Source organism: Aulostomus chinensis, chromosome 16, assembly GCF_037954235.1.
Source record: "Aulostomus chinensis isolate RoL2024-O1b breed Wild chromosome 16, RoL_Achi_v1.0, whole genome shotgun sequence".
NCBI lineage: Eukaryota > Metazoa > Chordata > Actinopteri > Syngnathiformes > Aulostomidae > Aulostomus > Aulostomus chinensis.
In genome coordinates, this window is record NC_141335.1 from 1,564,100 (window position 1) to 1,579,137 (window position 15,038).

General features: G+C 49.0%; 1 protein-coding gene across 1 annotated transcript in view; it reads right to left on the reverse strand.

Annotated features, from left to right (window-relative positions):
• Positions 1-13,134, reverse strand: part of LOC147247099 (uncharacterized) — a 43,447-nt gene extending 30,313 nt beyond the window's left edge. Inside the window, exon 1 of the mRNA XM_086179837.1 lies at positions 12,367-13,134. Within this exon, the coding sequence (XP_086035963.1) occupies positions 12,367-12,477 (111 nt within the window). The 5' untranslated portion in view covers positions 12,478-13,134. The remainder of the gene's footprint in view (positions 1-12,366) is intronic.
• Positions 13,135-15,038: the final 1,904 nt, after the last annotated feature.

Below are 15,038 nucleotides of genomic sequence, written 5' to 3' on the forward strand. Positions count from 1 at the left end.
GCGTTTCTTGTTTTTTTTTTTTTCTTAAATAAATGTGCCCTTTTGTCTGTGCGAAGCTGTCAAAATTAGATTAGTTTTCCACAGCGAGCATGGCCTTTACACATATACAAACACACACTTGTAGAGACAGCTCACACACACACAAACACACACACACACACACACACACACACTCTCAGGGATAGACTTGGCTTCCTTGTGTGAGGCCAATTCATTTTGCCACAAGTGGTCCCAGATTGGATCTGGTCAGAGTCCCATTACATCTCACCTTGTCTGACCTTAAACACACACACACACACACACATACACACACACACACACACACACACATTCAAATTCACTTTGAATATATATTAAGCCTCTCTCTCTCTCTCTCTCGCTCTCTCTCTCTCTCTCTCTCTCTCTCTCTCTCTCTCTCACACACACACACACACACACACACACACACACACACACAGGTATCCTCAGCCAGACCCAGGTCAGGTCAGCACACACACACACACACACATGCGCGTGGAGGGAGTGTTATTGATTGTGTGTAACGTTATCTAGATGGGATCATTCCTATTGATCGGGAGAGAGGGGTCACACTGATCAATGCTATCTGCTCGTCTGCTGTGTCATTAGAGTGGCGCTTGAGTGCCAAAATATCGGAGCATCTTTCCTCCTCTCAGAGGAGCCGGCGAGCAGACGGCTTCACCGCTCAGATCTCTGGTATCAGCCCTGCTGCCGACGTGCCCCGGAGCAAGGGCATCTACCTGTCATATGTGTTTACGCTGCCGACTGATGGATGAGTGTTAGCTGCTGCTAAGCTAAGTTAGCGGGGCTGTGGCCGGCGAGAGGTCTGTGCTGCTTATGAAGCTGCTTCAGCTCCGCTTTCTTCTTCTTTGTCTTTATTTTAGTCGCCCGCCGCTGATATGTCGCATTTGGGCCGATTCACCGATGATGATGATGTCAGTGTTACACACATATGACCATTCACACCAGTTCTTTGTCAACCGACTGTTGCTAGCCGCCAGCCTCCTTTGGCTTCTAGCGTAATATATGTGGCTGGTTCCTCCTGCGTGCTGGTCTCACCAGGAAGGGACAGACACACGTTTGGGAGCTCAAGGCTCCTGCTGGTGAGGACTTGAAGGAGAAAATACACTCGTTGGATGAGCGAAGGGTTAATTATGTTTCACGGCCTGGGAAGATTTTAATTTTAGCGTGAATCAGAAAACGTTTGACCCGTTTTTGAAAATGGGATTTGAGAATTAAACTTTGAGCTCAAGATTTTCCGCGTGCCGTCAGAGCCCCTAACTGTCACGGAGTAAAACTACTCTCTGGGTGAATATAATACATGCAATGGTACGAGGGAGTGATGTCATCACCCAGGGTGTCACGTCAACTCGCTGCCACGTCCGGAGCTGTGAACTCGAGCGCTGAACCAGCGGCTGCAGAGACTCAGAGCAGCGGTGCTGGGACCGTGTCAGCGTTGTTGGGTGAGAGGACACGGACATTAGACGATGACTGGACCATGTCTGGTTGGTGAGGGGCGTGTGGTTCTGTGTGGGCAGGAACCGCTCGGCTCTCGGGCCTCTGCTTCACGCTCGGCTTTTAGGGTTCAATATTTAATCGGGTTCATGTTTGGTTTTTGTTCAGCTCGTGTTCAGTCTGCTGGAGTCCTCACAAGTATAGATGCAGAAATGTATGCGTGTCCCTCGGGCTGCTGTGACCAGATGTGTCCATAATTTCTTGCACCACTGCTTCTTTCACATCTTCAAACACACACACACACACACACACACACACACACACACACACACAATTAAAACATGCACATTTGAATGCCGCAGAATGTCTCGGAGGATGACGGCGAAAACAAATATCAACAGGATGTGTGTGTCACACATGATGTCATCCATCCATCCATCCACTCTCTCATCCATCCACTCTCTCATCCATCCACTCTCTCATCCATCCACTCACTCATCCATCTACTCATCTATCCATCCTCTCATCTATCCATCCACTCATTCATCCACTCATCTATCATCCACTCATTCATCCATCCACTCATCTATCCATCCACTCATCTATCCATCCATTCATTCATCCATCCACTCATTCATCCATCCACTCATCTATCCATCCATTCATTCATCCATCCACTCATTATCCATCCACTCTCTCATCCATCCACTCATCCATCCATCCACTCTCTCATCCATCCACTCATCCATCCATCCATTCATTCATCCATCCACTCATCTATCATCCACTCATTCATCCATCCACTCACTCATCCATCTACTCATCTATCCATCCTCTCATCTATCCATCCACTCATTCATCCATCCACTCATTCATCCACTCATCTATCATCCACTCATTCATCCATCCACTCATCTATCCATCCACTCATTCATTCATCCAGTCATCCATCCATCCACTCATTCATCCATCCACTCATCCATCCATCCACTCATTCATCCATCCACTCATCCATCCATCCACTCATCTATCCATCCACTCATCCATCCATCCACTCATCTATCCATCCACTCATCCATCCATCCACTCTCTCATCCATCCACTCATCCATCCATCCACTCATCCATCCATCCACTCATTCATCATCCACTCATGCATCCATCCACTCATCCATCCATCCACTCATCCATCCATCCACTCATTCATCCATCCACTCATCCATCCATTCACTCTCTCATCCATCCACTCATCCATCCATCCACTCATCCATCCATCCACTCATTCATCCATCCACTCATCCATCCATCCACTCATCCATCCATCCACTCATCCATCCATCCACTCATCTATCCATCCACTCATTCATCCATCCACTCATCCATCCATACACTCATTCATCCATCCATCCACTCTCTCATCCATCCACTCATCCATCCATCCACTCTCTCATCCATCCACTCATCCACTCATCTATCCATCCACTCATTCATCCATCCACTCTCTCATCCATCCACTCATCCATCCATCCACTCATTCATCCATCCACTCATCCATCCATCCATCCATCCACTCATTCATCCATCCACTCATCTATCCATCCACTCATCCATCCATCCACTCATCCATCCATCCACTCATCCATCCATCCACTCATCCATCCATCCACTCATCCATCCATCCACTCATTCATCCATACACTCATCCATCCATCCACTCATTCATCCATCCACTCATCCACCCATCCACTCATTCATCCATCCACTCATTCACCAGAGTCTGGGGGCCTCTCCGGCTAGCTCATGTGTTCCAGCTCTCCTGGTGAGGCCCCAGGCTGGCCCCTGACCCCCAGGTGTCCCCCAGGCCGGCCCCTGATCCCCACGTGTCCCCCAGGCCGGCCCCTGACCCCCAGGTGTCCCCCAGGATTTCTCTGACCTCAGCGGCTGTGAGGACGGGAGGCTCGCTCAATGACAGCAGCGCCGCTCCGGAGTCGCCGCCAGTCAAGCGTGTCTTATTGGCCTTCTGTTTGACTTCCTGTTGGGCTCAGTGTGTGAGCGAGGCCGGACGCGGCAGATCCAGATGGAGATGGGTTTATAATCACAGGACAGTTGTTGTTTTTATTATTATTTTATCGTTGTTTTTACTGCTCGCTAAACTGAGAATGAAGAGCAGAGGTTAGCGGAGGAGCGGCGGCGCTGTCAGAGGAGGGAGGAAGGACGGCAGATAGGACGCTTGCCAGTGGAGGGAGAGGAGAGCAACAAGAGGGGAGGAGCCCCAGAAAGACACCAGAGAATATAAGCAGTCCAGGTGAAGGAAGGTGAACAACGAGGAAGAGCGGGGGGCAGAGACGAGGACACCAGCAGAGAGGGAGAGAGGGAAGAAAGGAGGGCGAAAAAGAAGAATATTTACAGGTTTCACATGTCAGGAGGTGAGAGGATTAAGAAAAAAGAAAGGAGGGTGAGAGAGGAGGAAGGGTGGGGAGGAAAAAGGAGCACAGAGGCGACAGGAGGAGGAAGGTGAGGCTGTCTTGTAGGAGAGGAAGGAAGGAAACGAGGAGAGAGGAGAAAACTCTGGTGCTAAAAGACGTCCTGCACCTCTAAAGTCTTTCAAAATGCAGCTTTTACGTCTGGTACATTTTTTTCTACGTTTCTGTGCAGTAAAAAACATTGAATTATTCTTTTTGAAATATTTTTATGCCAGAAATAAAAAGTGTTTCGCATAAATTGAGTTTTTTGCCCTAAAATAACGCACCTAACTGCAGCTTTTACGCATCAACGTCTCAAAATGATTGCTTTTTGTGTCACAGAAGTCCTCAGCGACTTCGGTCTGTTTTTGTAAAAGGTCATAAAAGCGCCTCTGTGGCGCTTTCACAGGTCACACCACCGTGCCACTCCTAATCAGCTGCTCAGCTCTGGCTTTTATCCCATAAAAATCTGTCAAAATACAGGGTTTTGTTTTTTTGGTGTGTAAAACCTGTCAGAGAAAACATTCTTTTGCAGTACATATACATATAGTTCCATCTGAATACTGCACTTTGTAGCATGAAACCTGCCTAAGACGGAACCTTTGAAAGTGAATCAGAATTACTGCCCCCTAGTGGCCGAATGCAACCAGAGGCGTGTAAGATTGGTGATGTCACATCCTGCTAGCCTGGTGCGGGGCAAACAGGCAGGATTTGCACTTCGAGGCAGGCGTTCGATTCTTCGTTCGACTGCGAGTCCAGGTGCTTCTGACTTGTGTGGATTCACACGTTCACCTGAAAACGCCTTCTTTTCTTCTTCTTTTTTTTTTTACTGCGTTTAGTTTGTCAATACTGCCACTTTTGCAGTACAGAGAGAGGCCAGTAAAACGCTGCTCATCACGCTGTAAAAGGCCGTTAAAAGGCTGATTTTTATGTTGTTTTAACGAGCAACATTAAAACAAACGTGAATTTTCAGATTCAGGCCGGCTCGCCTGCACACCTGCCGTGTTTCACCTCCTTCACTTATCGGAGATTGGCTCTGCATGAAATGTTAAACACTTCAGTTAATGAAATGGAGAGAAAACAGCAGAAAGGTCGTTGAGAAGCGTGACGGGGAGGGTGGGATGAGGGCGGAGGAAAAGTGAAGTCACAAACAAGAGAAACTTCTCGTAGCAACAAAACTTCATCATTCCAGCGTTTCTTTTCTCCATCTGCTTCCACTTCCTCTGTCGCTCTCTCTCTCTCCGACTCCTCTTCTCTGTGTCTCTCCGTCCCTCCCACCACATTCGCAGGGTTCATCCAAGTCGCGTTGACGCCCACTCACCTCCAGCATGCTACCTCAGTTTCCATGGTAATCGAGTAGCGAGCGTGCTACTTAAATATACTTTAACATTCAGCACTCCACAACTCATTAAGAACATCTTCAGATGAAAAATTAATCTCTCAGGGTGTTGCTCTCTTAAAGGGCCGCGCTGCAGGGTGTTTGTGAGAGCTGGAGACCTGAGAGTTGTAGAAGCGAGAGCGACTCCGCCGAGCGTGACGTGATGGTAAATATGACCCCCGGGGGGTGGGGGGATGGGGGGTATATTTTCTATTTCACCTCTCATGTCACACACAGAACAAAGCTGATAATGGATAGAGGGGCTCAAACACCGGCCCCCAGGTCCGTTCAGAGCCTCTCACGAGCAACATCAACCCTCTGAAGGACCCCTCAACAGCGGCTCATGTCACGATTGTCCTGTTGTCTACTGTCATTCAAAGCATCTTGAGCAGAGAGGTGATGTCAGTCCTGCACCTGCAGCTCCGCCTTCTCAGGTCACGCCAAACAGCAACGCGCCCAGCTCACATAGACGTTCCTGCCCAGGCACTCACACAGCGGCGGCGTTGTATCCCCACATTGCCGACATCTTAGCAGCATTCAGTGAAAACACAAGCGCGAGTTCTGTTTACCTGCGTCTGTACAACATGTTGTTGCTGCTCCTAACGCTAGCCTATGGAGGAGCTACACCAGGGTCACATGACTTCAGTGTCACCACCACTAAGCTTCAGGCTTCTCGTGTTTCCCCTGATGACCTTTAATGACCTCTGTAGGCTCCTCTAGACACTGAAATAAAATCAAAGCTGGCTGTATCAACTTGAAGGGCAGCAGCTCACCAAGCTAACGGTGTTGTTAGCCGCCTTCGTGCCTCGGCTGTAGTTTGACGAGCCGCAGCTTCCCTGGAAGTCCACTTCCAAGACACGCGACGCGAAAAGTGACTAAATGTGGACGTAAACTCATGTGAGAGAAGTCTTCTTCCTTGTGTCTCTGCTGGGTTCTCGGTGTCTGCTAAGGGTCCTGGTGTTACTCAGTGGGCGGAGCCAGCAGGTGTCCTCCGCAGCGCTGGCTGCTTCCAGGTGTCAGCGCCATTACTCCTGTTAAGATGTTTCTCTTTAATTGAGACGCAGCTTCAACTGAGGGATGAGATATTTTATCTTTGAACCTTCACGATGTCCCGCATGAACAAAATAACAACTTGTTGGTTGCCAAGCAGTCCGACACAAACACACACATGCGAGTACACACGCAATGATATCACACAAACGCACTCATGTGTGCAAGAAAATGCACGAGCACAGAAAGCAAACACACATGCGTGCGTGTGCTTTCCATGTCTCCCTTCGGAGCAGATGGCGCCACAGTCATGGCTGATGTTTCACACATCAGTGAAGCACACCATGTACTCACACACACACACACACACACACACACACACACACACACACACGCCATTTCAGTCACAACACATGGAGATACTTCTTGCACATGCACACATGCGCAACCACTCAAGCCCAGACGGACCAACTCACACATACACACACACACACACACACACTGATTGACACACATGCATGCAGTGTCCTCAGTGGTGCTAATTTATGGAGTGAGGGGCCATGTTGTTGCCGAGTTTGCTCAAATTTCATCATACGTACACAGAAAAACGCACACACACACACACGCACACGCGCACAGCCAGAGGTTGGAGCGCGGCCGGCTGGCGGCTGGAGGCTATGGAGTCGTATCGTCATGGGTGCTGTTGGGCCTGATGTGAAATAGTCAATAGAAGCGAGTGAGAGTATTGCAGCAGCAGCTGGCGGCTCAAGGACATCATCGCCTCTACAAGCAACCTGGTCTCACACACGGGATGTCGTGGTCATTTCATGTCTCGCACTGCATCACACGGTGCCACCGGCGGTTAGAATGACAAGTCAGCACCACAGAAGCGATCAATCTGTTTACATGACAACAAACTGGACTTCAGAAACACACGTAAACGGGTCATTGCAGCTGAAACTGAACCTGTCAGCGTGGAACCGGCCCTCCAGACCACTAAGGGGCGAACGCAGCTCCTCACTGCTGGCAGTCAGACTTTATTCTGGTTCATTTTTTCCATCTGCTACCCAAACAAGTCAGCAGGCGTCCCTGTCGAACGCCGGACTTAAAATCGAGGACTGTAAAAGCTGTTTGTAAAAACGGACAGCTTCAACTGAAGCAGCCTCGCCGCCGCCGGCTTACACACAAGGTGTGCTCACAAAATCACGCCGTTTTTATTTGTAATGCTTTTTGCTTCTATTTAAAAAAAAAGTATCACATTCCATTCCAAATGTCGCAGCCATATTTACATGTATCGAAAGTGGATTTTCTCGTGTGTAACAGCAATGATCTGCCGGTTCGGGATGTTGAAACGGGAGTTTGTGCTGAAGTTGGTAAACTAGCGGAGAGCTGGCGGCCGCTCCTCGTGTCCTGCTGTGGTTTGAGTTTCCACGCTCCAGACCGGAGGCTCGACGCCAGCCGCCACAGCAAGGAGCGCCATCCTTCCCTGGAGGAGTTGGAGGGTTTTTCTCAGCAGCAGCAGCTCTGTGACAGCAGAACGCCATCACTTCCTCGCCACACATCCGGCCTCAAAAACCAACAAACGGCTCACTAATCTCACCGCTGAGAGAAGAATTCATGCTCAGAAGGAATTTGATGTCAACTTTGTGTGCCAACTAGAGTGTAGCAAATTATTTTACTTGCTGGAATCAATGTTTCTATAGCAACACAAATCTGGCCCGGCTGATTTTGGGGAAAGGTGTGAAAATTCCCTGACAGCTGGTGGGCTATCATGAATTAATGTCACCGCCGAGTCACTGTGAACTCCACCTGATTTACAAACACACACATGGCGGCAGAAACACACGCCAGATGAAAAGAGCAGGACGCACACAAACACCCGCTGAACAATTCCGAACGGCGTTTGAATGCATCAGCATTTGGAGCTGAGACGACAGCCTGACGAGCAACGGCGAGGGACGCGGCGAGATGGCACATTGCTCTCGTCAAAATGAGTCAGTGAGGTCAGAAAACACACCTGATGCGTGTTTGTTGTGTTTTATTTTCAGAGGCTCGACGCTCCAGCGGCAGTTCGTTCTGATGCCGACCACAGCAGGAATGATGGTGACCTCTGACCCCTTCAAGCACCTGGAGCACCATCCAGAAGTGACACATCTTAGCTCCTTGACTAAGAAAAACCACGAAAAAAAACACAGAGTTCAGAGTTAAATTTCTCCTAAATGTTTGATTTTAATCCGACTGGTGGGATTCCTCTCAGCGCCGGAGTGCCGCTTCCAGCGGTGAGGCTGTCCTGCATGGCGCTCCTAAAGCCTAGTCGACCAATCAGACGGCTCGGTCAGAAGCACCTGTGGGTTGATGGGAGGCCTGTTGAGGGGAGTAAGCGAGGGAAGCCTTCATTCAGGGTGGAGGGAGAAGTGAGGAGGCTCATCCCCTCTCACCTCCACGCTGGCGCTCGCCGGCTTCACGCCGCCGCTCATGTCTGTCTCATGCAACCCTTTTGTGCTGTGCAAACACATTCCTCTCATCCTCGCGCTCCCGCTATGATATTTCAATTTTAAAGACTTTCATGCGATTTCGTCAGAGCTGCCAGCGCCGAAGAACTCGAAGATAAAATTAACTGTGGTGTATGAAGGTGACTGCTGATAGTCATGTGTGGTTGTTTGCCAATTAAACTCCTGATACTGCGTTCTATTCCGGGAGGAGGTGACGAGCAGAGTTGAACGCCTGCCTTTGAGATGCCTCTGTTTTCTTGAGTGAGTAATTAAAGAACATTTATTTATGGGATTGTGTTGGCGCCGGGAACTTATGTTCTCCAGTCTGATGGCGGTGTTTCATTAGTTCGTCACCACGTACTGTGGAAAGCGGTGATTATTAATACAGGAGGAGGGGCGTTGTGAGGGGTGGCAGCAGCGCTTGGATTTGAGACAAATGTGGTTGTGTGCCTGAGCCCCCCCCCAGGGAGCCTGAACCCAGGAAGACGCCCTTCAGTTTTTGGGTGGATGAGTCTTGGCGCCACCTGGTGTCAACAGGAAATGTCGTGGGGTTTTTTTGTTTGTTTTTTTACACTGATCTCCTGTTGCTTCCCGCCTCGTAGCCTGAAGAGGATTTCATCCATAATTAGTCACTGACACGTTGCATCAAAACGACCAAACAGAGGAACGCGTTGCGTCTCTTAGCTTTGTGATTCATAAACGTATCGAAATATCAGTTTTTTTCTGGGAGCTGTCGATGGCGTCTCCAGGGCTCTGAAGTACTTTAATAAAAGCTTCTGCAAACAGCTCAACCTGCCGAGAGTTCCTGGCTGCTGCTGCCGCATCGTCGTCCTGCCTCTTAATTACAATCAAACTGAGATTAATTACAAGCAAACGCAGATTTACTGGGGGCCTGTCAGTCACGGCTCATGCCGTCATCCCTGGGATTCGGGGTGGTTATGAAGTATTGACATGGGTGAGAGTGAAATATGATGCGACAGTGACATCACTCATGGTAAAGTGGTCCGACAAGAAAGAGATCTGAGTGAAATTAATGAGCCTAAACCAGATTTGATGAGTGATGCTGGCTGCTTCTGCTGCGTTCGCAGGTTTCTATGAATTCAGGATCGCTTTACTGAAACAATCCGGTAATCTTTAATTCCTCTGTCGCACCTGAAGTGTCCTCAGAACCACGTGAGCTGGGACGCACACACACACACACACACACACACACACACACACACACACACACACACACACACACGCGCGTGCGCGCCGTGTGGAATGAACAATGACACAATCAGAACTTGGACTGACTGGCAGGTCGGCTGCCTCGTCATGATGTCATGGGGAGGAATAAAGGTCACATGACATGAGAAGCAAACGCACCCAGTTTTAATCTGTCAGATACACATCAACAAATCAGAATCAGTTTTTTGTACTCATAATCTCTGTCTTTCCTCTTCCTGTCAGAACAGTTCGAAGGTTTGATGACTCATCCTGCACTCAGGGGCGTGGCAATCTCGGTGACTTCGGCCCCAAATGTTCTACTGTCACGGTCTGATCTGGAAACCCCAATAAACCTTTTACCTCCAGTCACGCTTCCAAAGGGCTAACAGGAAGTAGCTTGTTCCACACTCAGCTGAAAAACGCCAAATTATCCCACGGGCTCGGGGTTTACACGTATGTTCTTCACATGCGGGGTGTGTCACGGAACATTACTCATGTGGAAAAATAACATGTTCGTTACCAACACGTGGTTCATCTGCTCTTCACGTGTTTGTCTGTTAGTTTCAGGTTCTCCGGGTGGCAGCGGCAGGCGTGTGTTCAAGCTCCGCCCCTCAACTACATCTTGACGCGTCAGCTGATGTTTCTTTCGGAAGCCTGTAAGAGGCGAGTGGCTGGGATTCCTGTAAATTTCACTGCAGTGTTCAGTGGGGATGAAGAATTAATTACAACTGGGATTAAGATTATGAGTAAAAGTACGGGAGTAAAAGTAACCTGACCACAGAGCTGCAGGAAGTTACTCGGGGTTTTTACATCCAAGATGTGAGCAAGTATCATCCCGCCGCAGTACTTCATCAGATTACTGCTCTGGTGTCCAGTCACCGTCACTTCTGGATCCTTCTCCTCCCGCCGAAGCTCGTTATTCTAGGATGATCTGTGTCAGTCAGAACTCCGCCACACATGATGGAGCAGAGGAGCCCAGAGCGCTTCACTTAAGGGGGGGGCATCCACGTCCCCCCCAACACACACATACATACACACACACACACACACACACACACACACACACACACACACACACACACACACACAAAACCAACCCCCATCTGCATCTCTCTGCCTCCGAGTCAATTAACCTAATGGAAGTGGCAATTAATTAACCCAGCAAACACAATGATGAAGGAGCTGACAATCAAGCGAGGGGGCGTGGTCTCAGAGATGTTGATTTAGATGTAATGACTTCCTGGCAACCCTTTGATGCACAGAGAACACACACACACACACACACACGCTGGGAATTAGCCTGGATTTGTGGTCTTGAATCTGAGCCCACAAAATCGTCTGATTTTGTTCGTCACACAAACTTTTCAGCTGAAAAGCGTTTCGGTATTCCGACTCTCACCAGGAAAACTTCCCTGTTCACACAAGCACTTTTCCAGTAAAGCGTAAACGAGCCTTAATCTGATGAAATATGCAGGCGCTGTCATACACGAGACGCAGGCAGCAGACGTCAGCTGCAGGTCTGTCGGAGCAGGTCGGCTAACCGAGTCGTATTTGACTGCATAGAACCCTTCAGAATAAAACTTGCGTCGGCACATCCCAGGAAGCGGCCTCAGAGACGCCGAGAGTGGGATTCCATAGAACAAATACTACAGGAGAAATATGAACTAGTGATATTACTATGACACGTGTGTGTGTGTGTGTGCAGTTATCTTGAAGTTTTGTGTGTAAGAGTGTGATCAAGTCAGATCTGCACATTTCACCTCACTGCATTTGTCTGCTGTAGCAGCACCGTCAGCAGCCGTGACATCACGCGACCTGCTTCCTGGAGGAGCCGCAGGCGCTGGCGAGGTCCAGCTGGGGAGGAGTGGAGGGAGTGTCGGGCTGAAGGTGTGCACTCCTCCCCAGGACACCCCTCTACTCCATCGCATTGTTTCTTTAAGTCGGACAAGTTTTCTGAAATGTTGGGATGTGTTGGTGTGTTGGCGTCTGCGGGTGCCGGCCCGTAGGAACACGTCTTCATATCCTGATTTCATATCAACTCTCAGCAGCAGGAAAATCGTTTTTGCCTCATTTTTAAATTCACATCTCACTGAACCTTCAGGAAGGAAACCGAAGTGCTGGGGTTTCCGCTTTCCCACAGGTGTGAGCTGTGTCCTTCTTTACATTTGCAGACTGACTGAACTTGGAAGACTTGTGAGCCTGAATATGCTAATGAGCCACGATGGCCACGTTTCCACTCCGTCCCCGGCAGACCTGTGATCAGCTGAGTGAGCAGGTGTTCCCGCTCCAGCTCAGGTGTGGAGGTCTGGACCCCCACATGACAAACTTGTTGCTGGTGTCAGAGAAGTGGGACGGGGTCTTACCGTGTTCCTCTGTCCGCTGGCCCCGATTGGTCCCCTGAACACCCCCTTGATGCTCCGCAGCTGTCCGTCACGCAGGTGGGTGGAACTGATCACAATGTAGTAGCACGCCATTGGGTGTACCTGCGTTCATCCACTCGGATGCGGCTGTATGGAGCTCCGTCTGCTGGTCTGTCCTCCTCAACTCTGCCTCTCCTCGTCTCTCCTCGGCTTTATCAAGTGGAGGCAGCAGGAGGAGGAGCGCCTTCTGATTTATTCCCTCTCTTCTCTAAGTTTTTGCCGGCTCATCTTCTCCTTTTAAATATTTCACTCCTCTTTCTCTAAATTTCTCTCCTGTCGTTTTCTAAATGTGCCTCCCTCCAGATGTCTCCGCCGGGAAGTGTCTCTCCACCTTTAAATATTTCTCTTTAAGTCTTTTTCCCTCCAGATGGTTCGCTCCCATCTTTCATTCATCAATCTTTCCTTGTCATTGACTCTCTCTCTCTCTCTCTCTCTCTCACTCCCTCTTCTTCTTCTTTCTCTGAAATCTCAGCTGTTCATTGATCAGTCCTGCAGCTCCTCCAACTCTCTCTCTTTGTCTTCCTCTGAGTGGAGGAAAGGAAGAAGACTTTCCTCCTCCTCCTCTCTCTCTCACTATGTACCGTCTCTTTTCTCTCTCCTTGTTAGTGTGAGGCAGAAGTGCTGTCGTCCTCTCAGATGCTTCTGTCCTCTCCTCTGCTGCGCTGCATGTGTTCGCTCTCCTCCTCCTCCTCTTCCTCCCTCCATCCCTCCCTCCGCCTCCCTCTCCCTGCTGATCTTTGGCTCTGCGGCCAGGAGAGTGGTTTGCTCCTCAGTTACCCGCGGTTACCATCTGCCCTTTTAACGCATGGAGTGCTGACGCTTGCTCTCTCTGCTCCCTCCCTCCCCTCCTCCCTTTCTCTTTCTTCTCCCTTTAATCATCTCCTTCTCTCCCTCCTTCTCTCTCAAGCCAAAGAAGACAAGCTCCACCTACTGGTGGGCAGGAAGCTGACAGGATGAGGGAGAGTGAAGCAGCAGCAGGAAATATCTTTTAATTACTGCCGAACATGCGACGCCACAGTTAGCGTCTGGTGGGCTAATTAGGGGAGACCGGGGTCAGTTGGCACTCGGCTGTTTCTGCTCTTATGAAGGTCACACCAACAGAAATGGAGCAGAAAAAATTTCTTGACCTGCACTTGACTCGTCTCAAAAGTTTTTTTTTTATCAAAAAAAACCCTTACAAACTGTGTCAGAGGAAATATTAGAGAGTCGAATGTCTGTGAGGGTGACGAAGAAGATGGCGGCAACATGGCTGACAGAAGAAGAGTCAGTGCATGATGGTGGATTTATTTGTCCGCCCAACTGGAATACGTTCAGCACGGAACTCAGAATTAGTTTGTGTTTCGTGTTACTTTGAGCTCTGAAAACTGAGGTTTTAGAGGATTCATTGATGAACTGTGGGAAAATCATTTGTTGCTGCATTAACGACTTTAATGAGCATGAATCTACCCCCCCCCCCCCATCACATCACATCATCGCTGAGCTTTGAGAAAATAACCACTAGGAAGCTTATGTGATGAATTCCCTGCTCCTGGACGTCCCATGATGCAGCGCTGCATCATGGGACGTCTCTTCTTCTTCTTCTTCTCCCTGAATATTTGTGTAAACTTGGATGTTTCCCTTCTACCTCATTTTCGTCTCTGGATGTATGAAACATATTTGTGCATCTTTGTTCAAGTTAACGGAGGTTTGCAGGGTTATTAAGTCACGTTTGGGAGTCGAGGAGAAATCATTAAAAACACGCACTTTAATAATATTGTGTTAAATGAATGGCTGCACTCTTTAATATTGTATCTCACACACACACACACACACACACACACACACACACACACACACACACACACACACACACACACACACAGGAGGAAACAACAGTGGGCCGATTCATTTTCACTTCGTGTAGGAAGACAAAAGAAAACGGAGAGAAGAGTTTTATTGCTGGAGGTTTTCCTCCGAGGAGCAGATGTTTCGCTGGTTTACTGTCAGAGACGAAGATCTGAGACAGACGGACGACGAATTAAAGGAACAAGCAACTAAAAGTGTCTCAGTGTGAAACATCTTCAAAGCTGCTGTCAGAGATTCCAGCGAGCGATGAAACGCCAACCCTCCAAAACACACTGATGAAACCTGCAGCAGCTCCCCAGGAAGCACCTGAATTCAGGAGGATTTTCTCTATCGAAGTCAAACTGAAGTCAAGTCAAATTTCATTTAAACGGCCCGGAATGACAAATCAGTTTGGCTCAGTACAAAGAACCAAAGCCTCCGTCCTCCTCCTAACCTCGACGAGTGAGGAGGAACTACCAGAAAACCCTGTTCAACAGGGAAGGAGGAGTGGAGGCTTGAGAGGAGGGCCTGGGTGGAGGTGGCCTCAAATCTTGGTTCCTGGTTTCATAGCAGAGAGGCTGTTGCAGGTCAGGATGAGCAGGAATCCTCCTGTAGAAGCTGCTCGATGTTTGACGACTCACCCTCCTCTCATGGGTGGGGATTCATTTCGCATCCAATGAGAAAATCAGATTTGTAAGCCCCTCCCCCTTCTGCCACATGATGCACCGCGGCACCAAAAGACTTTTTCCAAGAAACATAGACCATCGTCAGTCATCAGATTTTAAATGACA